Source organism: Pezoporus occidentalis, unplaced genomic scaffold (assembly GCF_034315485.1).
Source record: "Pezoporus occidentalis ecotype Australia unplaced genomic scaffold, CSIRO_AGI_Poc_V1 ctg28, whole genome shotgun sequence".
Lineage (NCBI taxonomy): Eukaryota > Metazoa > Chordata > Aves > Psittaciformes > Psittacidae > Pezoporus > Pezoporus occidentalis.
In genome coordinates, this window is record NW_026914718.1 from 456,383 (window position 1) to 479,585 (window position 23,203).

General features: G+C 41.1%; 1 protein-coding gene across 3 annotated transcripts in view; it reads left to right on the forward strand.

Annotated features, from left to right (window-relative positions):
• TNS3 (tensin 3) overlaps nucleotides 1–23,203 on the forward strand; it is a 197,475-nt gene that overhangs the window by 54,986 nt on the left and 119,286 nt on the right. For all 3 annotated transcript variants that reach the window (XM_062625324.1, XM_062625326.1, XM_062625325.1), the window contains exons 3-4: nucleotides 8,428–8,539; nucleotides 22,164–22,201. In XM_062625324.1, the coding sequence (XP_062481308.1) occupies nucleotides 8,428–8,539; nucleotides 22,164–22,201 (150 nt within the window). The remainder of the gene's footprint in view (nucleotides 1–8,427; nucleotides 8,540–22,163; nucleotides 22,202–23,203) is intronic.

A 23,203-nucleotide genomic window follows, 5' to 3' on the forward strand; every position in this document is an offset into this window, starting at 1 on the left:
CCTGAAGGGGGGCTACAAGAAATCTAGAGAGGGACTTTTTACAAGGGCATATAGTGACAGGACAAGGGGAATGGCTTTAAGTTGACAAGAGGGTAGATTTAGATGAGCTCTTAGGCAGAAGTTCTTCCCCTGTGAGGGTGCTGAGGTGCTGGCACAGGGTGCCCAGAGAAGCTGTGGCTGCCCCGTCCCTGGCAGTGTTCAAGGCCAGGTTGGACGGGGCTTGGAGCAACCTGCTCTAGTGGAAGGTGTGCCTGCCTGTGGCAGGGGTTGGAACGGGATGATCTTAAGGTCCTTTCCAACCCAAACCATTCCATGATTCTGCTCTCCTTTTCTCAGCCCACTTTGTAGACTCTTGGTAACTTTCCTAGTTGTGTGTTATGGTTGGGGTTCTTATCACAGCAGAAGTTGTTTACTACACATAGCTCTTTGGTATTTGGCCATATAACTACAGCATGTCATAGGAGGGTTAGGTTGTACATTGCTGCAGTTCTTTGTGTATTTGCTGCTTTTGTGGACAGGTTCATTAGGGACTATCGAGACAGAGTAATATTCATGAAAGCATATACTCTGCTCAATGTTTCTGTGTACTTACAGGAATTCACCTGCAGTGGAAGAGATTTGATTAGAGAATCTTGGTGAAGATGATTAAAAACCTAATAAACCTGTCAGCATTTCAAGGGGAGACACCTGATCTCTCTGAATTATTTTTGTTATGCCCTTCAACATTTTCTTTTCTGTGAACCGAAGACAAACCAGGTATATGCAGAAATAGACTTTTTTTCCCCTGCTATTTCAATACGTGGATTCTAGTCTTCAGGTGTCCAGCTCTGAGTATGTGGGAGTTCCAGTCTTTGTGTACTAAAAGCAGTGTTGTAGCCTCAGAGATGCCAAGGCAGGTTCATGTAACAAAAGAAGAAGGAAAACAAAAAGCCACTGACAAACACTGAGCTTTCATGATTACAGTCCTCTGACTGCTTTCAGGCATTTCCTTTGTACAGTTTTTTTCCCACACAGAACAAAGTGTCTGTTTGCCAATGAGATGAGCATGGAAAAGACAAGTTTTCCAGTGTCTGTAGTAACTGTTGTCTTAATGGATTTTCCATCTGTCTGCTAATTGGTTTTTCCACCATTACGAATTAATGCAGTGGAGAGATAAAGGTGTTGAAATAAAAACATAAAGAACTGATGAAATAGAAAAATGTGGGAGCTGCTGCTGTTTTACATTACAAGTAAGGAGTGACCACAGGCTCCTCTGTTCCTGCTTGAAGGAGTCTGGTTCCTAGGGATATTTGGATGAATGAGAGCAGTGAGGATTTAGTAGGAGAAAGGCATCCCTCTTGCCTTTCTCCATCAGGTGTGCTGACATGCTGGGGTTCAGACTCTCTTGGGTGCTGTTGTTCTTCAGTGAGTGTCAGCCGTCTCTAGGCAGACCTGGACCTACTGTTTTCTGAACAGAAATCTCAGCCAGATCATCAAGGGAAGGATTTGAAGCAGCAAATATGAAGAACTTCCAGTATGTTGTTTAAAGCTGGAGGTGGTCAACCTCAGACTTTAATGTAGGGAGAAAGATTTGTCTGATAATTGGTCATTTCCAAACACTTTACTCTCTTATATTATCTATACGTGCTGTGGCTTTGTCTCAAGCATTTAAAGCTTTGAGAAGAGCACATGCAGCTGATGGTCTAGATGAAGAACCTCCTCCAAGGTGAACTGTCTACAAATGAGAATGTGTTTGTGGCATGAAAGAATAATCCATTCAGCCTAGGTCTTGTCTCTTGTTAAAGAGAGCAGTGAAATTGCTGCATGTCTCTGACCTCTTTCTTTAAATTTACATAAGGTCATTTGGATGGAAACTTCTTTTTCAGTTTTGTTTTGGAAACCCTGGTACTTGGGCAGAGTTTCTGTAGTCAGAACTATTCTGACTACAACAGAGGCTCCTTATTTCTTTTGTCTGAGAAACTACAAAGGCTTTTGCTGCTTAAAATTACAGCACCAAATATTTTTAAGGGGGATGGGGAGTGCTCTGTCATTTTCTATTGCACTTTGCCCCCTTATATCCAAGCATTTTGTACCACCAAATCACAGGATTTTTTTCCTCTCAGCATGAACTTTACTCAGCTGGCTCAATGAGACATTTTTTCCTCACCAGCATCTCCATGTGGTTTCACTTGAGTCACAAGTCAGGAGCAGACTCCACTGGGAGGGATATTGCCAGCTCAGGCTGCGTGGTCCTAAGTCAGGATGTCTCTTCTCGACTGTCTTGCTGTGAAATGACTTGAATGAATGGGCAGTAAATGGGGGGTGTAGGTGCTTTCTTGTCTTTGCAATCCCTCTGAACTTACTTGGTAATATTAAATAGTAGTGATAGGAGTATAATTGGTTATTTGTGTACACTTCAGTGTGAGTGTGTGTAAATATATATATGTGCTATGGCTATCACTGTAGAAATAATCTCTGAATGTGGATGAAACAGCCAGAAATGCCTTATTTCAGTCTGCGTAAAAAATGCTTTGGCGTTCCACAGTTTTTGGCCACCATCCCATATTCTTGTCATGTACCATGGGTTCTGCAAAATGTATGTATTCACTGGTGGTAGTTGGGTATGTACTTAAAATAGCGTGATATATTCAGTTAATGCCACTTGGTTAAAATACTGCACTAGAGACAATGGTATGTTTTCCAAGACATGATTCTCATAGGGAAGGGCTGCAGGGAAACGGATGTTACGGCGTTTGCTGTTTCACTGTGCATTCATCTTGTCCTGGTGTGAGCAAGACTGTTAACATCATCACTTACTACAGCTACCAAAGAGTTGTGGTCAGACCTGGTGTTCTGAAGGTGTTTTAGAGAGTACCTGGGTAATACTGAGAGAGCTGGGCTTCTATTGGAGAAGGGAAGGCTCCGGGGAGATCTTAGAGCAGCTCCCAGGGCCTGAAGGGGCTGCAAGAATCCTGGAGAGGGGTGGCCATGAGGGGTGAGGGGGGCAGCGGTCATGAGGGGAGGTCATGAGGGAAGATGAGGGGCAGCCATGATGGGAGAGAAGGAGCAGTTGTGAGGGGAGATCATGAGGGAAGATAAGGGGTGGCCATGATGGGAGAGGAGCAGTTGTGAGGGGAGATCATGAGGGAAGATAAGGGGTGGCCATGATGGGAGAGGAGCAGTTGTGAGGGGAGATCGTGAGGGAGGATGAGAGGCAGCCGTGAGGGGAGATCAAGAGGGAAGATGGGGGCGCGGCCATGATGGGAGAGGAGCAGTTGTGAGGGGAGATCATGAGGGAAGATGAGGGGCGGCCATGATGGGAGAGAAGGAGCAGTCGTGAGGGGACACCATGAGGGAAGGTGAGGGACAGCCATGATGGGAGAGAAGGAGCATTTGTGAGGGGACATCATCAGGGAAGATGAGGGGCGGCCATGGTGGGAGAGAAGGAGCAGTTGTGAGGGGAGATTGTGAGGGAAGATGAGGGGCGGCCATGAGGGGTGAGGAGGGGCAGCCATGAGGAGTGAGGCAATATCATGCAGAGAGAGGAGGGGTGTCCTTGAGGGTGAGAGGAGATTGTGAGGGGAGAAGAGGGGCAGCCATGAGGGGAAAGGAAGGGCAGCCATGAGGGGAGATCATGAGGGGGGATCTTTAGGGGGGAGGGGGGGGAGCCATGGTGCCTGAGGGGTGGCCTGAGGGGTGGCCAGTGGGAGGTGAGGGGGGGCCATGAGGGATAGGGGTGGCAGCTATACAGTGTGGGTAACTATGTGGGGGGATTGAGGGGGTCTCTGTGAGTGGATATCAGGATGGGAGATCTTGAGGGAAGATCTGTTTGCCCTTAGTGACATGGTTTAATGGTGGACTTGGCAGCCCTGGGGTAACAGATGGACTTGATCTTAAAGGTCTTTTCCACCCTAGTTGATTCTTTGACTTTTTACAAGGGCCTGTAGGGACAGGACAAGGGAGAATGGCTTTAACCTGACAGAGGGGAGATTGAGATGAGCTCTTAGGCAGAAGTTCTTCCCTGTGAAGGTGCTGAGGTGCTGGCACAGGGTGCCCAGAGAAGCTGTGGCTGCCCCATCCCTGGCAGTGTTCAAGGCCAGGCTGGACACAGGGGCTTGGAGCAACCTGGTCTAGTGGAAGGTGTCCCTGCCTATGGCAGGGTCTGAAACTGGGTGAGCTTTAAGGTTCTTCCCAACCCAAACCATTCAATGAATATGCTGTTACTTGGCCTGTATGCATGGTAAGCTTGCTTAAATATTTTTCTGGGAATTAAATCTGCAGCAAACATGGACACTGGTTCAGGGTTAGAAATGTTAAAAATGCTGTTTACTGCAGGATGGGAAGGGAAGAGCTGTGAACTATTTTGTATTATGATTAATACCAACTGTTGTATTTTGGGCAATCCTGTATCATCAGTGTTCTCTTCAGAAATGTTATTTACAGGGACATACAGGTAACCTGGTGGGATTTTATTCTGTGATTTCTCACACAGTAACTGTGCAGAAATCATGGGACTTTTGCTGGGCAGACTTTCTGTAAGAGATGGGAGGAGAGGAAGTAGAGAGGTGTTAGAAATAGTGATGAGTAACCTTAATAGAAAGGGCTGAAAGGAGGCATTCCCCTCAGCTAGATGTACTGTTTTTTCTGTAGTCATGTCATCTGTTTTTGGAGCAGTCTCACAGCAGTAGACACATGCCTTAGTTTTGCAGTGTTTTTTTAACTGGACCTCAGCCTTTTCATGAATTCTGCTTTCAGTCACCCCTTATTTGAACTTTATTTCGGACAACCCCTGTGGTCATTCCCCTAGCCATAAAAGGTGGTGAAATACCCATTCTGCTAATGCACTTCTGCCCCATCCCTCCAAGTATTTAAAATAATACTCGTAAGCATTATGTCAGCCAGTGAATTTAAAGCTACCTTGGAGAGTAGAAGAATGCACAAAGAGAGTCCTGGGAAATTGCAGTATTGCTTGGTAAGTTATTTAGAGAGAGGATAGGGAATAGGGATCGTATTTGCATGCCCAGGGACGGGAAGTGAACAAAGCATATCTTTGCTTTATATGATTCTGTTGCTGTGCTAAGAGGGGTTTTATGGCTCTGTAAAATTCAGCAGGAGTAGGGTCTAATATAGGGAAAGTTTATGGGGCTTTGCATGTATGTTTAATAGTTTTCTCTTAGCTGGAATGTGTTACATGGATTGTTGCAGTTTTTGGAGATAGAGAAATAACGTGCAAACAGTTTTTGGCATTTTTTTTCCCTCTGCATAGAATGTCTGATCTAACAATTTCATTTTAAAAGACAAATTTTTGTTGAGACACTTACTTCCTCATAATTTAGACACTCTCTGGATGACTTTGGAGGGAACTGATTCTTTGACAAAAAAATCAAAGCCCTTTGACTTTCCTTTTAAAGAATGAACTGTTGCCATGATTGAAGTTTAGACATTGGAAACATGAAGTTGCAATAAATAAAACTTACTTGGTTCTGTTCTTCATTGAATATTTAACTGTTATGATGTAGCATGGTTTTGGGGACTAATGTGAATGCCGCTTTCATAGGTGTAAAGAGCCAGTGTAAGTCTGCTAAGGAGGAAATGCTGTATCAGTATTGTGAAGAAACAAGTTGTGTATCCTGAGTGCTTTAATCTGTATTGGCTGAATTTAAATCTGGAGAGTGGTTTTTGTGTAAACTGCTTTTCCCTTCTCCAAATATTACATGTCTCAAAAGTCTTTGACAGAGTTGCTGGGAGTTTTTTATCTGAGGATGATCAACATGCTGCTGCATAATGAAAATGCTCAGTGATAAGGAGTGTTTGAAATTCATCATAGCTGAGGATGCCCCTATGAATCTTCATCCAGTCTGCTGTGTTACAGTGGTGCAAGTCTGGGATAAACTTTCAGCTTCATTAGATTTCTGTGTGCCATAAAGAGCAGAACATGTTGAAAAATATTTCCTTGTGTGGTAAACAAAGAAGAGTTTCATAATGCTGGCAATTGAGACCAGATGTAATTACAGCCTCTTTCCCGGGCAAAAACTCAGTCTGTAACCTGTGGTTCTGTGCTGTTTTCCAGTTTCATTTGCTTATAACAATTGCATAAATATAGAGTGCAGGCTTGATCTTCATGGAAGTAGCATTGCTTGCTGCCTGCCGTGGTTGCTTTCCTTTTCTTCTTTAATCTCTTGGTGAAGTTTATCCATGAGTTTCTTCAAAACTGCCCTTTTCAAAGAGAGTCACAGGCATGTCCTGTAAACTTCAGCCCAAAGTAGAGCTCTGCATGAAAGAAGAGTGGAAAAAATCTAAAATGACGATTCTAGTTTTGTCTATGATCTACAGAGCAGGGAAACTGCAGCAAAAGGCTGTGGAGATGAGGGACTCTCAGCTTTTTTGGGCACAATGGCTGAACCCATAATGGTGTAGAACCTCCTTGTGTCAGATTAGTGACGTTTCCTGGGTGTAGTGACACTTTTCCTTCCTCCTAGACCTCTGTCTCTTCAAAAACATCTCCCATATTTTCAAACACAAAAAACCCAATCATGACACAGATTTCTCAATAATAGTAGATCTGATCTGTTTGCTGTCAAGTATGTTCCTACGTAGTGCTGCAGTTCAGCTGTTATTTTCCTTTATGGCTGACTTTTAATACGAACCATAATTCTGATACAGAATCACAGAATGGTTTGGGTTGGACGGGAACTTAAGATCATCCAGTTCCAACCCCTGCCACAGGCAGGCACACCTTCCACTAAAGCAGGTTGCTCCAAGCCTTGTCTAAGCTGGCCTTGAACACTGCCAGGGATGAGGCAGCCACAGCTTCTCTGGGCACCCTGTGCCAGCACCTCAGCACCCTCGCAGGGGAAGAATTTCTGCCTAAGAGCTCATGTCAGTATGAGCTATTCTACTATTTCTCTCGCTAATTTCTGCCAGTCAATATACTTCTCTGCTGGAATGGTTTTCTTGAGAGTCCACTCTGGCTGTTACTCCTTCAGTATCAGTAATTGCTACCATGCTGTTTATGGAAGCATGTTAATTATGTTGGCTTTACGCTGTGGGTGAGACCAACATTTCCTGAAGCTGTTCTTAAGAGCAGCCTGACTGCATCCCCGCTGGTGAACATGGCCTCCAAGCACCCGGGCCTGCTCAGGGTGGTCAGTTGCTTCCCTGTGTTCGTTTGGGCTGGGGTTTCAGGTAGGCCCATGTGGAGGCAGTACTTGAAGGAGACACTGATTTGTGTCTGTTCTTGTGCCTGCTGAGTAGCTGTGTTGTAGATGCTTTTGGAGACAGTCACATTTTGCCTTGAGCCATGTGTTGAATTGCTCAAAGCCACAAATATGTGCCATGTTACTTTATTGCAGTAGATGTGTGTGTTGCACCACACTGGGAAGGTTTCTCATGCAGTGGATGGATGGAAGCCTGGTGCTGTGGTGGAGTAGCCTGACTGCATGCAGAGGGACAGCTTTCTGCTTCTAGGCACTTGTGCTGCCAAAGCTCAGCGCAGGTGTTACGGTGTTGAAGGTGAGCCCATTTTCAGGGCTGAGTATATGGACAGTGAGGGGGAAATGTGCAATGAATATGAGGAATGTGAAGAGTCATTTGTGGATTTTGTGGTCTGGCAAAAGATATTTTTGTTTTTGTATAGGTAATTGAGTATTTCCAAAAAGCCTGGTGGTAAAAGTAAAGGTTGTTATATCCTACCAGAGGAACTACTGACTCTGTCATAATCTTTTGGTAGCCCCCTCTGTTAACTAAATATTTCCTAAGTTATAGAAGCCGTATAATACCCTTTGCATATATAGTATTGACTTTTGTAGTTCTTTCCCCTGTTTGCCATTATTGCCTTATTTTAACATGATGTCACTGTGACATACTGTTGAAACAATGTTACTTTAAACCTACTACACTTTTCTTACACAGGGAAGAAGGAATAGTGATTTTAAAGTTAGCCATCTGTGCCAGAGTCAGCTTGCATTGATGCTTTTCATTTGTTGAATGAAAAGTCCAAGCTGTCTTCTGCACCAGATGAGTTAAATTGGTGACTGTGATAGAGCATTACTTACGTTTTGTTTAACCAGTTTAAGCTGAACAAGTGCAAGCTTTTGTGTAGATAAGACATAAGGTCAGAATGTTGTTGGCTTATATCATAGAGAGTATTCTGTATTTCCTCTTAAAAGATAAGTCATGGAGTGAATTCTGAAATTATGATATAAAAATGCCTTACAGTGTTTGTGTGCTGATATGCAGGTTTCTTCACACTATTGCTTCCCACATTTGAGAGTGGAAAGCTCATGTTACTGAGTAAGAGGGTGAGAGAGGGAGCGAAAGTGCTTTGACATGCTGCTATTATACTGCTGCCACACTACTATCCTATTTAATTTTAAATTATCTATATTTCACTTTAAAGTATGACTCAAAAGCTGAAGGAAGGTCTAATGTTATTCCCTTTGCTTCCAGCCTCAAGAAACAGCTTCAAGGTCTCACACCTTCAAAGCCAAGTCTTTTAAGAAATCCAAAATCTGTGGAATCTGCAAACAAGTAATTGATAGCCAGGGCATTTCCTGCAGAGGTGAGTAACATATGACGTGCTATTTACTTTCTTGCTGTGTAAAGGAAATTAACTTAATGTTAAAGTTTCTAGGAATCCATATTTCTGGAATCCCCCCTGGACTAAGTATAAATTTTACCTTGGTTTATTTCCTTCCTTTGTACAATAATGTTCCCAGCTTTTGTGGGGGAGTGGGGTGCTGCAGTAGGTAATTGGGCTTGTTTAATGATGTGCTTTTATTACTGTGCTATTCAGGCAGGTTCCAGAATAAGGCAGTGCCTGTGGAGGCTCTCTGAGGAGCATGAGTGATGTGTGCACAGTGGGTGACAGATGCCTCTGGCATTCAGCCTCCAAATGTGCGTGACCCTCACTCACTGAGGCATGAAGGTTTTCTCTGCATTAATTTGCAAAAAATCACAAGAGCAACCATCTATTTATTTTCTTTAATTTTTCCAGTTGCGTTATGCTCTGTCTAATCCTTAGTCCTTCATCTAATCACTTGAGAAACAATAGAGAGATTGTCCTTCTGGATGCACAGACTGCAGAGACTCAGCTGCCTGTGGCATTGCTGCCTGCTCCTTACTACTGTTTTCCCTCACTCTTCCCCCTTACTGTGTAGAACTGAGCATACTTGCCTCTTCTCCATGGGATACCTATGGTGGAATTAAATCTTGTGAGAACTCAATAGTTTCCTTCTTGCAGGTTGTCCTGGGATAGGGGTTTTAATCCCTTGTACTGATTTAGGCTGGTTAATGTTCAACTCCTGTAATTCCATGTTAATAAACCAGTCTTTTCTTGCTGTATGCATGATTCACCTGCTAGTAAGAGAATGCCATTATTTTTTCATCTGAAGCATAGTCACTTTTCACTTAGAGGTGTTTGCACCCCTTCCTAGTTCTAGATGGCTCTCTTTCTCCTGCTTCCTCCCTCCTATATTCTCCAGACACATTAGGATACCTCTGAGGCTTTGAGAGGGAGGTGAGAGATTTGGATGTGGAAGGAATGTGGCCGTTTCCTGAGCTAAACTGCAGACTTTGCAGATGAACAGCTAAATGAAAATATCTCACTTGTTCAGCATTACAGTTGTCACTGTAAGAGTGGTAGTTACATACATATTTCTTTAACTTACTTCTGCCTGTCCTTCTGGCTGTTAGTTCTGAAGTTCTTTGGTTTTAGTTGTTTTCAACTTAGGAGAAATAGTATTATTGGAAGAAAGCCAGCTTGGTGACGGAACTGCCTGAAGACCTTCTTGATCAGGTTAAGTGTAAAAAGTGCTGTACTGGGAGAGAATCAGTACTTTGAAGGGAAAGGCCTTGAGGTTGGGAGTAGAAAAAACTGCTTGTCAATTAGCAGTGGATTTGAGCTCTTGCAGCCTGGAGCTGAAAGTCTCAGATTCACAAAAGCTGTGTCAGTGTGCTTACCTGCCAGAGGTGCCAAGAGCTTTACCATATGGCTTGTAAACAGGTGAGAGGCTGGGATGAGTCTGAGCAAGTTTTCCCTTTGCTGCAATGTGTAATAGGTTTGGTTCAAATACAGAAGCTAACAGTACATGCCAATGAAATTTAATACCCCTGGCTAGTGTTTATACATGATTCCAAATATCAGGAAGAAAGCAAAAATTGCATGTATTCAAATAATGAAGGAAAAAAAGCTTTCAGGTAAAACAAAAAACCTGAGGAAATAAAATTCTACAAGCAATCCTACTGGGATCCCTCCAATACACTCCCCAAACCAATAAATCCTTGGCTATGCTACATCTGTATCCACATCTAAGTCTGGGATAATCTCTATGGTTTTGAGTGTAATCTTCAGAAGGAGCCCCTTGGTAGTATCACATGTTCTGTTGATGTGAGTCCCAGGCAGACCTACCACCCTTCTTTGCTGCTGGTACATTTTGGTTTATACTTACCTGTGGGATGGGAGCAACAGGAGTTGCAGAGGGTGAAGGAATGACTCCAGGTATTTTCAATTTAATAAGAACCCATTTGTATTTGAACGTACAGGACTGGCTTTATAAAGCAAAGTTTTGGAAAAGCTGTAACTGAAAGTTGTCTGTTCCACTGCCAGCACTGCAGTACTTGAGATGTACCCTAGTACTGTGCAACTCTATTAATATGAAGCAAAATAAACTAGCTGTTTCAGAGCCAAGTCATGCTGCTGCTGCTTCTGGTGAATTCTCCCTCATGTTGCTGAATGAAAGTGAGTGAATTGGCATTGGGGGAAGGGTAGGGAGAAGAAAAGCCTTTAGTTAAAAAGAAATAAAGTTCCTTTGTGTAATAATGAGAAAATCTTGCTTTTTAACAGTTTCTCCTCAGAAAATAATAGCTCTTTGTACAGACTGCAGGTTCCTTGCAGACTATAATATCTTATCAGTTAAAGGAAAGTTACGTGTCAAGAGAAATGAGGGGAGGGGAAAGGCTCCAGATTGGTCAGTATGTAGTGGTTGCTGTTTATCTAGCAATGAATCATCTACTTGTTGTAAGAAAAAAAAGCCATAACTGGGTGTTGTGTTGGTTAGATAAGTTTTCATTAGTATGTGACAGTCATTTTGGGAGTGTTGTTTAGCCCTGTCTTGCATAGTGTGTCTTTGCTAGTAACCAGGTCTGAATGTGGGTACCTAAGACCTTTCTATGAAAAATCAATGGCTGACTGAAAGGTGAAAGGAATGAGGATAGCTCTTTGTCTGTGTATACTTCAGTCCACCTCAGTGAAGCACATTTGTAGCTGGGCTGTGTCTTTGATGCAGCTTCTCATAGTGAAGAAAGGATACACAGCTGTTGATTGATCTCTACACTACCTGCATGTTCTGCAGTAAACTGAGGGCCACGTGGCTCCCCAGGTCTCACCATCATTACCTCTAACTCGAATGCTTTTTTGCTCTGGTTTGACTTTCCCTGCAATACAGTTCAGTGTCCTTTAGGGCTAAGCAGATGCACATCCTAATCATGCACATGTTCATAGTTAGCCAAAGGGCTGCAGTGTTACAAAAGCCTTTTGTTTTGTTTTTGGTTTTTTTTTTTTAAGCTACTTACCCTACCTATTGAATATTCAGTATTTTGCTTTATTTGTAAACAAGCTGTCATAATGATGTAGTTTCCATGTATTTCCCTATGAATTTCTACTTTATTTCCTTTATATTTTATATATGCAAAATGTATGTTTCCTTTTTTATTTTACATTACTTTTCTCTGCTTTTTAAAATTATCATTTGTCTTTGTGGTGCTGTGATTGAATTAATGTAGTGTAGAACAGAGAACTTTTTAGATGCACTGAGTCTTCCCAACCTCTAGAAAGTGCTTTTCTGGCAATTTAAAAATCAGAGACCAGATTTGGAAAATAATGCAGTATTATTTCCTAGCTGTTAGAGCATTGATGAGTGAAGTATGTATGAAGAACTGAAACACTTTACATCCTTCTGTTGATTAAATTACCCCCCCCCCCAGTTGACCTGTTTAGGTGCGGTTAATGAGGCTTTACATGCAGCACAAGGGTTTCCTGGAACTCAGTTCTGAACTCAAAGCAATTAATGGTAGTTTGAATGAACTGAGTATCTTTTTGTTAATCTAACCTGATGAATGAATGAACATTCTAATGAATGTGCTGGTTTGGGGAATATATGTTGGAGTGATCCCTGTAGGAGTGCTGTTAGAATTTTAGTTCCTTGCCTGGTTTTTTTTCCTGAAAGCTTTTTTTCCTTGCTGGCTTGACTGGATGAGAGCTTTGCTTTCTTCTTGGTATTTGGAACCACATAAATGCTAGGCAAAGAAGTGTTAAATTACATTGGCATGTACTGTGACCTATATTGTGAGCAGAGAAGTGTTTACCATGGTATTGTGTGCAAACAGTTCACCTTCTTTACTTAGAATTAATCTGTGTAATAACTTCTGTCTTGTCAGTCATGTTATCATATGGTCTCATACAAGTTTTGATTGGCTAACAGTAAGGAAGGCCTGGACCATTTGCTTGAGCATAGCATGAAGTGATAGTAGAAAGTATATTTTCTCATCAAATTACAATGTATGTGTTTAATCAAGAGCGTTCAGCTGCTTACTGATCATAGATCAGGATTTGCAGATAACTGGAACTGTGTTTCTTCTTAAAGAGGTTTAAAATTCACCTGCTTGTTTGTGACTGTAGTCATGGCTAGCAATCCACTTAAAATCTCATTTTGGGCTAGTTGGTGCTGCCCAACATAAAAAGGGTTAATCTGTAATCAGATGTTCATTCCTCCTGGCAAGACAAAACACATTTTTATATTAAAACTTACTTGATCTGAAAACTGTTCTTAAGGCTTGTTTGTGCATACTGTGTATGTAAATATATGCATATTTAATCGTATATGATAGGTGGTTTTATATATACTCTATGTTTCAGTATCTGCTAAGTTCAGTAATAACATTAGTATCTTAATAATGTGCAGAGCATATCTGTGGTACAGTTCTGGAGACAAAATAGAGAGCTAGAAATGCCAAAGGAATTTGTATCCTGTTTTAGCCAGTGGTGTTATGTTGACTCTAAATGCTGAAGCATGTAGTGCGTATTTGTGGGGTAGGTGTGTTTTGTGTCACCCTTGTATCCATGGAAGGATACAAGGTCCATGGATGAAATGAAGTCCAGTGTTACAAGGCACTTCTATGGGTATATTGATATCTATCCATCTATCGATCTTATAATGCATTATATATAAAGATATATATTAATTTTAACATAAGTGTAATGTAGACATCTTATGGTTAATTATTGGAATAGTTATTAATTAACCACAAGATGGTTAATTATGGCAATAGGCGTACCCATGTAATTATGTTAGTATTATAAATGTGGAAGATCTTTGAGAGAATGAAAAGAAGCGGTAAATGCCCCATCCCTGACAGTGTTCAAAGCCAGGCTGGACAGAGCCTTGGGTGACATGGTCTAATGTGAGGTGTCCCTGCCCACAGCAGGCGGGTGGAACTAGATGAACTTAAGGTCCTTGCCAACACAAACCATTCTATGATTATCTGGTTCTGTGACTATCATAAAGGTTAAAAGAGTTTTTCATCATATCACTCTTGCTTTCTTCATGATGTTTGTATGCACATGCACATGTTTTCTTGAGCAGTGATCCAGCAAATTGTGTTGCTTTCCATGGGACTGTTTTAAAATGGTTTTAAGATTAACTGCTTTAGTTGATCCATTTAAGATCTGTAATGATGGATCTCTAGTATGTATGGCTAGGACTGATCAAGAAACAGCAGAAAACAAACCAGAAAACCTTATTGTTTCCTTAAGCAGTTAACTATTAATTACCTCCAAATATACAAGTTATAGAGCTTGAGAGAAAATGAGACCTGGAATTTCTCTCTGCTACCACAGTATGTTTTCAGTTATAGCCAGCATTTGATGATCCATAGACAGACAACTGCATGTGAACCAGGATATGCAGGCTGTAGGACCAAGGACTGTGGTCTGTGGTGGTCCTTAGAGCAGATTAATAATTTAAAGCAGCTGTGAATTCCAAGGAGGGAGGGATTATGGAATGCCCAAGCAAGGCTGGGTTACGTAGGGACCTAGGCTCTTGATATAAAACCTCATTTGACTGTCAGCCTTGTTTGTGAAGGGCATCTGGAGGATGTCCAAGGGAGGCTGCATGAATTGATCTAGTGGCAGCAGAAAAGTCTTTTTAGGAACCCCTTAGAAATGGGTGGATGTTGACTTGGACATGAGTGGCACAGAGTGTACTGTGCTCAGGAGGAGGCAACTGGAAAGAGGAAGGCGGACTGCAGCCGATCTGTGACACCAGAAGCCTGGGAAGGTCAGTCCCTCTTCTCTAGACAAAAGGCGCACACAGTAAATAGCAGCTTCCACTAGATTAGTAAAGTGTACTCTAATTAACACAGCTGTACAAGCTATGCATTCAGACTTCAGTGCAGAGCTCAGATAGTGAAACATAGAAGCTATGTGCATAACAACAGCAAAGACATGAAAGGGAAGGGTGAAAAAGACTTACTGGAGCACACAGCGATAAACAAGAAGCCACTGTAATTAGTAGGCATTACACAAGTGGTACATAAGCATCCTGGCTGAACACAGCCCTCTCTGGATCTGAGAGAAGCTGTGAAATTGACATCTGTTGATAACATGTTGTTATCCCAGTGGGAACTGGGAGACGGAGATAGGAATTCTGGCAGGAATCTCTAGGGTATGTTCCTCCTAATTTAAAAAATACATGAGGCAAAATCCTATAGTGGAATGTTTAATGTTCATCATGGCTGAGCTGCATCACAGGTATTAGAGGATGTTTTAGAAGGTTAGCTGCAGGGAAAACAGGAGTTCCCTATTTATTTACCTCATAAGGAGCAACTTAATCACACCTGAATATGATCTGTGGTTATAAAATTAGTGAGTTCAGCCCACTAGGTTTATAAAAAGCTGCAGCTTCTGTTCATTACAGCTAATAAATTAAAAAGAAAAGAAAAAAGCCATGAAATCAGTGTGATCCTGTGCTTCTCCCTTCCCCCTGACATTTTTTTTTTTCCCCAGGAAAACCAGTGAATGCTCTGTGATCTGGTGTACCTGCAGTTTTCTAAACTTAGCCCACTTGAAGAGAACCCAAAATTCCTAAGGGTAAATTGAAGTGAGAATTATCTGCTCTAATCCCAAAATCTGAATCATTCCAGTGTATAATTGGAGTGTGATGAACTTGATATGCCACATGGGGAAAGGAAGCTCAAAGTAAATCTTGATGCATTTGGCTGAAACCTCACACTCCTAATTGGCTTCAAAACCAGGCTGAGGGGGGAAACTAGCATGGGAGACACAAGTAATGTATAGGGAGATGTAATTTCAATAAAGGCAAGATGGATGAAGAAATCTGTGGTTAGTAATACTGAAAAGTTTGTTCTAGTACACGAAGAAAGCTTCAAGAAACTAAGCCAGGCTACAGACGTAACTCCAATTAGACACGTTCAGGAACTGAACCCTCTAAATAGGTAAGAGCAGAAGTTGTTGGCTGATTTTATGCAGAGTCCCCATCTGTTGTCATTAAAGATATTTTAAAAATACCCTTGGAAAACATGCCTACAACTGTTAAAGTACGTGAATGATGATGTTGATGACCTTCTCTGCATAGCCTGTGTTGTTTTCTGTTCTGGTGAAGGTCTCTGTCACTTGTGTTTTTTGTAGGAGATTAAGAACAGCTGTGAATCAAAACTTCCAGGACCATTAAGTCTTATCCACATAATAAATAACATCAGATTCCTTATTTTGAAGATCACCCATTTTAAGCCAGTCTCCTCTTTTTCTCTGATCCTTGCTTTTAGCCTAATTTATGCAGGATATGTTTTTAAGATCCATCACAGGCATGCAGGCTTTTGAGATCTTACAGTTCTTGTGCTGTCTGCAGCTGTGAGAAGAGCCTGGAGACAGTCCAGCCCTTTTTTTGGTTCCATGTGCGTTGCTGGCTATAATAAACTATAGTCTGGTTGAAATGGTTTTGTAGGTGAAATGATGCAACATGGGGTTATCTGTTTAGCTGGAGGGAGGAGGTCTAAAAATAACCTTTGGTTCCAAACTGGATTAAGGTTTAATCATTTCCTACCTGATTTACAAGTGTAGCTTAAAAAGATGAAGAAAAAGTTGCTCTGTGTGTACTTGGTTTTTAAAACTGCAGAACTATTTTCACTGTGTTAATGTTCTGCCTTTGGAACAACATCTGTGGGAAATTAAACACAAACCAACCAACCAAAAAACCCACCCAAGAGTTTTCAAGATGCAGTTAAAGTGGTAAAGTTAGACTGTGAATCCCACAGGAGGGAAAAAACCCCAAACCACCCAAACCCCAAGAAGTCAAAAAAAAACCCTACAAAAATCCCCCCCCTTGGTGGTCAAGATGCTTCCTATAGGACAGGAAGAAGATGGGAGTAAAGGAAAAGAATAGACATACTTTTGCTGCAGTAGGGCCAACATATTTTTCTCTTAATAAAGATTTAGCACTGCTGTTGTTAGCAGCAGCAAGTGGAATATTTCATCTGTGGGAAAGCCCATTCACAGCACTCTACTGTACAGCCACCCCAAGTGAAAAATGCTGAAGTTCTGCACACATTTCCCATAACTGCCTTTTAGCCTTCATCTTCAAAAACAATGTCTGCAGTCTCTGTCATGAAGTGCTGGGAGCAATATTGAGATGGAGAGACAATGGTTGGCTGAATAGGAAAAAAGAACAAAGGAAAATCTAGGAAAATGTTGGAGCACAGGAAGTGCAGCAGCAGATGTGGCTGCAGTGTGGCTGTTCGATTGCAACATCTTTGGCATGTGACTCTGATAAACTTCTTAAAAATAGAAGTGTTTACTTTTGCAGCTAAAGCCTGATATTTCCAGCTGGAGGCCTCTTCCCCCACCCAAAGGTATCTGTGTATCTCTGCCCTACACAGAGCTGCGTGCCATCTTATTTTTAATGCTGCAGTTAATAATTTCCCTGTGTCTTATTTTTCATCCTGCTTTTATTTTTGGAACTTTATCTTGAGTTATAGCAGAGCTGGTAGGAGCAGCTCAGCTGGGAAGTGTGTGTGTGTTGGTGAGAGTTTTCTGGAGTAGCCTGATCACAGTGTTATTAAACCCTAGTCAAAATATAAACAGCCAGCAAGCTGCAAAGTTCTCTCCATTTGGGACATTTTGGTCATGGATGTCTTTCTGTACCAAGCTCTGTCTGCAGAAGACCCTGTTGTGGTGGCCTTGACATGCCAGCACATCTTCAGAGCCAGTGACGGAGCTGGGGTTTTGTGCAAAACATTCCTTGCAGGAAGGAGATGTTACTCAGTAGTGGTATCACCAGGCTTGCTACTAAAATGGCTGGGCTTTACTGCTTCTGTGGCACTCTTGACACCCACCTTCGGAGAAAAGACTGGAATTGGGAACCACAAAAACAAAGTTTGATTAGACAAATGATTACACACACACCGCCCTTATCTTGATTATGCAAATCTTTATATGCTTTGTTTAGATTAGTTTTTGTGGTGGATCATCAAGGACTCTTCCCTTCCTGTCAGAAAATAGCTGTAATAGTATGTGTCTGTTTTGGGGAACCTGAGTTGGAGATGCTGAGGGAAAGAAATGATCTTTCAAGCAGTTAGGCCTGTACTGTATGAATTACAATTTGGTATCATAATTTATCATAAGAAGTTAAAAGTTAACATCAAGAGCCGTCTAATACATGATTTTGGGGCAAGTGACATTTCTTGAGGATTAGTGAGCTGTTAAACTGAGGTACATCCTTTAGAGTCTGTATTTTATGCAGTTTCTGCCCCAAGAGAACTTCTGAATTATGTTGATTGTACCCATGCCTTACACAGAGTTGTTTAAAACAAACACATAACACCCCACCATGGAAAACCACGTGATAAAAGCCATAGTTAAGTGTGAGGTTGGCCTTATAAACTAGTCATGTTTTAATATGCACTGCAGGATGTTTGTCTGGAATATATGCACTATATTGCTATACCATACATCCATTAAATGCTAAAATGTGACAAGGTGAGTAGCTGTTATCACACAGAGGAGAGCGTAACCTTTTTGTCCTGGTAAACCAGGAATCATTCCGTGGTTGGTTTACAGAAGTAGTCTCTTTACTTTGTAAATACATTGCTTCTGGTTTTCAAAGAGCATGAATGTAAAAAATAGAACTTTTCTTTCATAAAAGTTTTTGGAGCGTAAACCTGAAACATGTTCTGCTGTGCTTACCCTTCTGCCTGTGCACGGGCATCAGTATTGTTAACTTGAAGGAGTTAATACCCCTGCCTATTTATACAAAGCAATCTTTTATTTTTATTTTCCCTCCTCCCATCTTTCTCCCACTTTAACAAACTGGATTCTCAGAGCTATTGTTTAGGAACTGTTTTGATGTGTAGCAAATTGACTAAATATGGCCTGGGCTCCATTTCATTACCAGCCAGCTTGGGACAGTTGTTCTTGGAAGTGATGCCAGAATCCTTAAACACAAATTTGGAAAGTCTGGTATTTGACGAGAGCTGATGTGTGGGATGCAGACATTCAGCTGTTCACTTGAAGAACTGAAGTAGCCTTGCTGAGTGTGACATTGATTAAGTCCTCTGGACTGTTTCAGGCGCATTTTTAAATTCAGATCCACTTGGGCTGTAGTCTTGAAAAGAGCTGAGTGCTATTTCCCTTGTAAGCTTTGCCTGAAGAATGCCAACATTTGGTAGAAGCTGCTTGTTGAGATCTTTTAACTGTAAGTTGCATGTATTTTCCTTTGTAATTGATGTTCTGTGAGTATGTTGTTTCTGTGTTTTTTTCGTTACATGTTTGTTGCACTGAAAAGGCACAGACTGCATGATTTTGGTAGAATACTGCTTTTTTTGGCATTAGAAACTTTATGATCTCTCTACTACTCAAAGTTTTCCATACAAAGAGCTGGCATATTGAAAAGTGATTCAGTTTCTGACAATCAAATGATCGAGGTAATCCATCTCTTCACAGTACTGTGAGTGGTTAGGCAGGCAAAACCAGCCTTGGACTGAGGGGGTGTGACCATCCAAGCAGGATAATTCTGTGAAGCAGTAGCATTAGCTGTGGTAAGATGAATTCACAGTAATGAAATATGAAATAAATAGATTTTTCTCTGTGGGTGAGTGGTTAATTTGCTGGTTGGTGTTGGGTGAAGGGATCTCTCACTGTTCATAGTGTTAGTGGCTCTAGTGGAGAAAACCGTATGAATTGCATTGGAAAAGGATGTGCCTGGAAAGGCACTGGTGCTTCTCTCCTCTAACTCCTCTGTGCTTGGATACTTGGAGAGTTGTAGCTGCTGCCGAATGGCCTTTGCTCTGTTCACCCTTTCTTATGTGCCTGCATGCTTCCTCATACTCAATTCATGGTATTTTTTGGATGCCTCCCTTTCTTTCAGTTGCTGCTGATAATTCCCCCCCCCCCCCCCCCCCCCCCCCCCGGTGTACACATACAGATTTTACTTTTTTCCTCTCCCTTCTGGAGAATGGATGATGGGTGTGGGAAATAGAGGCAAATTAGTTGAAAAGTACTCTTGATTTATCTCTATCTGTACTTTAAAAACCTTGAAGTTTATAAGTTTATTCTCATGACTTGACCACACTAGCAATAGAATCGTTGGTAGGAATTACCATCTAGATATTGATAACTGGCTATGGGTTGGTGATCCAAGTTGTACTTTCTTTCTTCCAATCAGGTGTTGTTAATTCCTAAGCAACGTTCTGTGCTAATAGCCTTTTTCTCTGTGCCTTTTTATTTTTTAGTTTGTCTCAGTACAAACGTGTTTACTACAAACAAGACTTTTGTGGGTTTTGGAGTGTGTGTATATGTATGTGTACATGTGCATGCCTATGTGTACATATGTTCACACGTAAAATTATAGAATAGTTAGGATTGGAAAGGCCCATGTGTATATATATATTTATAAATGTTTATATGCATATATTTACATAGGTGTTTATATATGTAAAAAGACCTTGCCAGCAAAGGAGAACTTGTGACATCTGCTGTACCTCAATGGGACATATGTATATTACACAAAATGCTTTGAACACTTCAGCATCTAGTAAATGCCAAGAACAGTCAAAATGGGTTCAGTCATTTAAGTTTAGTTGTTCTTAATTGAGATTTTGGTCTACTAGTAGAATTCAGACCTGTCAAGAAAAGGGAATTGGTGTTTGGATCTGTTATGATGGGGATCCAGCTCTGTGTTGGATGTAGCTGGTATGCCTTCTAGGAGCAACATACGCAATGAGCAGTTTGATGTTCACCCAAGAGGGAAGGGGGAGAATCTCCTTTCTGCTTCTGAGTACAAAGGAATGCTTTGTTTGCTCCCAGCATCTGGACAGTCAGTGATCTCATTTCAGAGTGCATATTTTTTCCCAGTTTTATTATCATAATCAGCTTTATTGTACACTGAGGGGAGGGGAGAGAAGGTAATGCCTTAACTCAGTCTAATCCATGAAAGTACTGGATTTAGATATGAATAGGGTATTTCTGGATGCTGAGGATGAGTGAAGCTGTCTTTCTGAGGATTGAGATCTGATACATTCATAGTGTTACGGATACCTAAAAAAATTAATGGTTTATTTCAGTCAGAGAACTTTGCCTGATGTGTATTTGGCTAGTTACTTTTGGAGGCTTTAGTCTGTTCCCTTTGAATCTCATAAATACAGCAGTGTTTTGTTTGTGAGGTCTTCTTCCTTCAAGTGTGTATGGAGTTTGTAAGCCATATTTCTGTGTTGCTTATGAGTTCCAGTGGGATGCTGCTGCAGGACACAATCTTGTTGCTATCTAGGCTAAACTTCTGTCTCACATCAGTGTTTTTTTCCCAGTAAAGACAACACTGTTGTGTTACACAAGAGCAGCAAACTGACTTTTCATAGATATGGAAACTGAAAATACTCAATGACTGCATTTAATGTGTTATCTATGTCTCTAATAAAGATTTTTGTGTATTGTTGGTATCATTGGTGATTTGGTTTTGCATGAGCCAGTAGCAAAGGATAGATCAAACACCATCACTTCAAATGTCCCTATATTTCTTCTTCTTCCCCCACCTCTATATGCTGAGCATGACACTATATGGTATGGGATATCTCTTTGGTCAGTTGGTCCTGGCTGTGTCCCCTCCCAACTCTTTGTGCATCCCCAGCCTACTCACTGGTGGGGTGGTGGAGAAACAGAAAAGGCCTTGACTTTGTGTAAGCACTGCTCAGCAGTAACTAAAACATTCCTGTATTATCAACACTGTCTCCAGCACAAATATAAAACATTGCCCCATACTAGCAAACATGAAGAAAATTAACTCTATTCCAGCCAAACCCAGCATATTCTCTATTGCTTACTGATCTTGGAGCTTGAATAAGTAAATTATTCCTGAATTTATAACACAGTTTAGCTCAAAGGATAGACTTTTCATGGAAAGAAAGCAAATTTCAGAGTAAAAAGGAAGCATATATAAATGGAAAATCTATTAAACCCAGCCTGTCTCAGATCCTAGCTATTACACTGTTGCATCATAGTTACATTGCTGCTCATCTGGCTGCTCTTTAAATTAAGTGCTGTTTTCTGAATGTAAACCTGCTGCTGTGGTTCATCCTTTCCTTAGGTCAGCAGGAATTTAACAGAAATCAAGTGCTTACCTCTTGGAAGTAATGTTTGCAAGGCTGTGTAAAATGTGTTTCACAAGCAGGAATTCCAGCATGAACAGTCATGGTCACTTGTGAGTTTGAAGTCACCCTGCTTTTCTTAGGTCTTTGGAACTGCTGATAGGGCTAAGATTCACAGGTTACATCTGGAACATTTTGATCTTACTATCTGTGTTATTTAGATGGTAACACTTCTTGTGCATGTGAACCTGTAAAGGTAGGTGTGAAAATAATCAGTCCATGACATTTAACTAGGCATATGTTACCCTAAGCTGATGGTATGCACAAATCTGGTAACACTGCTGTAATTAATGAATCTTTCAGGAATGAGTAAAAACTAAATGCTAGGGTTTTTATTGTTTATTTTGAAGTATGTAAATACTTTATATATACAGACTTGAGTTTAGCCAGCCCCCTAGTAGAGAGCTGATATAAGGAAATGGAGAGGAGATTCACCCACTCTGTGTGCTCATATATTTTATTTGCTTTTGTTTTAGTTTGCAAGTATGCCTGCCACAGGAAATGTGAAGAAAAGGTAAGCATGTTTATTTGCTTCCTTTCTTGCTGTTGATCCGCATGCATTTGAGGTTGAGACTACAAAAGCTGTATCAACTAATTAAGAAGATGATGCTTATTAAATCAGATGCTGAGCTGTCAGGGTATTGTTCTTGCCATTAATAAAACCCAGGTCCCTATCTAGTCAAAACATCTGCACCAGTGGTTGAGTTTCTTGTTCCTCCCACAGGAGGACCTGTTTCAAGTTGAAACCAGCAACTTAAGTGGGTGAAATACAAACCACACAGCTCTACCAGAAAAGAAATAAACATATGAGTGAATACACACACCCCTATATATGTATGTGTACAGCTATGTCTGTGTGTGTACATATATACACATACCTAGTGTATATATGTATGTGTGTATATATATATATATAAAATTTTTACAGCTACAGAGGTTTAAAGGCAAACTTTTGGCATTGGATTATGAAAAGTGTAAGCATATGATTAACTTATTCTCAGTGTCTACTGTAGGCAGTTTCCATCCAGATCCGTTTCGTTACCAAAGTTTTGTTAGTTTTTAGAATACCTGAGTCCCTTTGACACAAGGTGAGATCAGTATTTCAAAATCATTTACAGTGTTGCAGCCTAAATCTAGCAGTCTTAGAAGGCTTTATTTTACGAGAACCACCCTCATAGGATAATAGTCCCTGCTTTCAACTAAAGGGCAACATTCCCTGCTTTTAACTAAAACTTTTGATTAGTACTTGCTATCTGTGAAGGTAGTGTTTTTGTTAGAGCACTGAACTAGAGACCACAGATGTAGTCCTACTACCTGTGTGGTTGACTTAATGTTTGGCCTTCTGCAAGGATTTGTTTGTCCCACTGCTGCCAAAAAATACAACTAAATCCAAGAGAAGAACCTTTACCTAATAAATGACTTGGAAATTTGTCAGGCTACTTGGGGAAATTCTAGTAAATACGAGTATCATTTGGCTGAGCATCTCCCATTTGGAGTGAAAATGGTACTTGTGCTT